Below are 2,552 nucleotides of genomic sequence, written 5' to 3' on the forward strand. Positions count from 1 at the left end.
GAGGGAGGACAACACTGCCCAGCTTTTACATAAACAACTGACATCTGGCTGTTACACAAAGATACATATGAGAAAAAAATCATTTATCACCAGAAAATTATCGTTCTTCTCAATTGCTCAAAGAGCAGTGACAATCAGAGGAAAATTCAACACCATCACATACTGCACATACAAACACAGAGACATAAGGTAAAGGAATCAAGCCTGATGGTGCCACAGCTTTGCTTTTCTTTTTTTTGAAGAACCAATTTAGTTTTGCAAGACATTGTTTTTAAACATTTTGGGTTAAAATGGCTCTTCAGCAACAAGGAAGAGTACAAAGACATGTGGGGGGGACAACAACAATGAACAAGTTTATCCCGGTAGAAAGACCTTGGGATTCCAGGTGGATTAAAAAAAATAGGTACAATAAAAACTGTGCATCTTCCAAGGCTCCAAGAAAATGGACCAAATCTTCTTATACCACAATATGCTGCATATTACTGCCCACCTACTCTGCTTCTCTGCCACAGAAACTTGCAGTTTAGCTGGAAAAGCAAAGAAAAGCACTTATTCCATTTCAGTCATAATAACTGCAAAGTCTTGCCAACAAACGAATGGGCTGACACGAGTGCTCTAGAAGCTCCATCTGCGCCTTCATCTATGCTTTTGTTTCATTCAGAGTGCATGACCCTGCAGAAGTGAAACGATTTTCAAGATATCTTTGGAAGATACATACAAGATGATGCAGTAAATCAAAAACAGTAAAGAGGACCTTCTGTCTCTAGGTCATTGAGATCAAGAATAAGCTAGTACAGTAGCTTATTTTCCTCACTATCAGCTGCCTCATGGTTGTGCAGCAAAGCTTCAGCAGTACTGACACAGCTACTACCTGCTGATAGCCACCAAAGGATGACCAGAGTCCCAGAAGACAGGGCATCCTACCCTCCACTGACGGAAAGCTAAGACATACCATTAACCGCATGGCCAGAGACACATGTCATGTTTAAATAGTGCCCACTCTGAGGTGAAACAGGAGTTCAATTCCTACAGCTGTCAATCCAGTACTAAAATCCGTCTCAATTACGAGGAGAATACAAATTCTGTGGAAAAGCTTGGGAGGAGCTCTCATGAGCCATGTTTAATCACCAAGTTGTTACTTTTTAGGTTTGCTTGTTAAAAACAACAACAAAAAAAAAAGAATAAAAAGAATGATTCTGCACACATTGTCACATACCAGAAACTTTATTCATATACTCAACTTCAGAATGTGTGCTCCAGAAAGGATTAAAACCCAAGCTCAGTCACAGAAAATACCATTACCACTAAAAAACATAGCAGGCAAGGTAAATTATCCCACATGAGTTGCATGCCCGCTTTAGGCAAGGTTTCTAAGGAACACAAATTCAGGTTTTTAGAGACTGTTTCAGAACAAGCTAGATTTCCTTGTATGTGGTGGGAAAGCCTGCATAAATCTTTATGGGTCATGAAAGAAAAAAAAATTTGGGGAGATGCGCAAACTCCAGATGCCCATTCACCTTAAAAATGGAGTGCCAGTCTCAACGTACACTTAGGAAGAAAAACTAGAGGATGGCATTTGCCACATCTGTATACTGAAACAGCACAAGATAGCTGAACGCTCTGTGTCAGCAGAAGTAACAAGTACCATACAAGCAGGTCTTCCCATATTGGGTCCCCCTCACCTACAAATAGGCATTCCTCCCATTCCCCCCATCTCCCACTACTGATAAGCAACAACTGTAATATTTGTGAAAATTTCTACAACAAGCTGAAGCTCCTGGTCCACCAGATGCAGAGGAAACATCCTTCTTGTTGTGGACTATGCTTACTAAACACACAAATACAAGACGGCATGCAGAGCAATAGGGAAGTTACCTGCAGATCCATGCTGCGAGAACTTGCAATCCAGTAATTGAAACCCAAAACAATGATGCACGCCACAAGCGCAGCCATGAGGAGAGGTGGAGACTTCATCCCTCGGCAGCTGTTTCCTAGCCCTACCATTTCAAGAAAAAGAAACAACCCAAAGAACCACAACAATGTGGAAACCTGTAAATTAAAACAGACATGTTATATTGCATCCCCTGCTATGGCTATTTTATACACACAATGAAACCTTTACTGCAGTAACACAACAGCTCTCAGCTGAAGGGACTACACCCAGCAAGGAAGGCATACTGTCTAGATATTTCCTTCTGAAGGACGAAGAAAGGCCATCTCATCCTATTAGCTTGTATGTAGAGCTTCACATGGGCCTGAGGGAGAAGTCTGGAATATTCCTAACAATATAATGAAAATCTGCAATAAACAGAACAAACCAGCCATGCTTTTATGATATATTCCATGCAAAAAGCTAATTAGACGACACTGGTCTAGAGGTAGAGAATAGATTCCTTCTTATCTCGTTCGGGCAGAAAATAAACTGTCTTACTGTTTCAGGAGTAATTCACAGTTTGCTTCCCAAACTTTGCTTCCCCGTAGTTTCAGCTTATTCCCTCCGATAATACTACTTTAACTTTTTGGATCCAAACTTGTAAATAAATAAATCAGTC

The 2,552-nt window shown here is 40.7% G+C and overlaps 1 protein-coding gene across 1 annotated transcript in view; it reads right to left on the reverse strand.

Moving 5' to 3' along the window:
* The window catches only part of GOLM1 (golgi membrane protein 1), a 28,053-nt gene extending 26,049 nt beyond the window's left edge, over nucleotides 1-2,004 (reverse strand). Inside the window, exon 1 of the mRNA XM_010296239.1 lies at nucleotides 1,876-2,004. Within this exon, the coding sequence (XP_010294541.1) occupies nucleotides 1,876-2,004 (129 nt within the window). The remainder of the gene's footprint in view (nucleotides 1-1,875) is intronic.
* Between the last annotated feature and the right edge of the window lie 548 nt (nucleotides 2,005-2,552).

The sequence above is a fragment of the Phaethon lepturus genome, unplaced genomic scaffold (assembly GCF_000687285.1).
Source record: "Phaethon lepturus isolate BGI_N335 unplaced genomic scaffold, ASM68728v1 scaffold10811, whole genome shotgun sequence".
Classification (NCBI taxonomy): Eukaryota; Metazoa; Chordata; class Aves; order Phaethontiformes; family Phaethontidae; genus Phaethon; species Phaethon lepturus.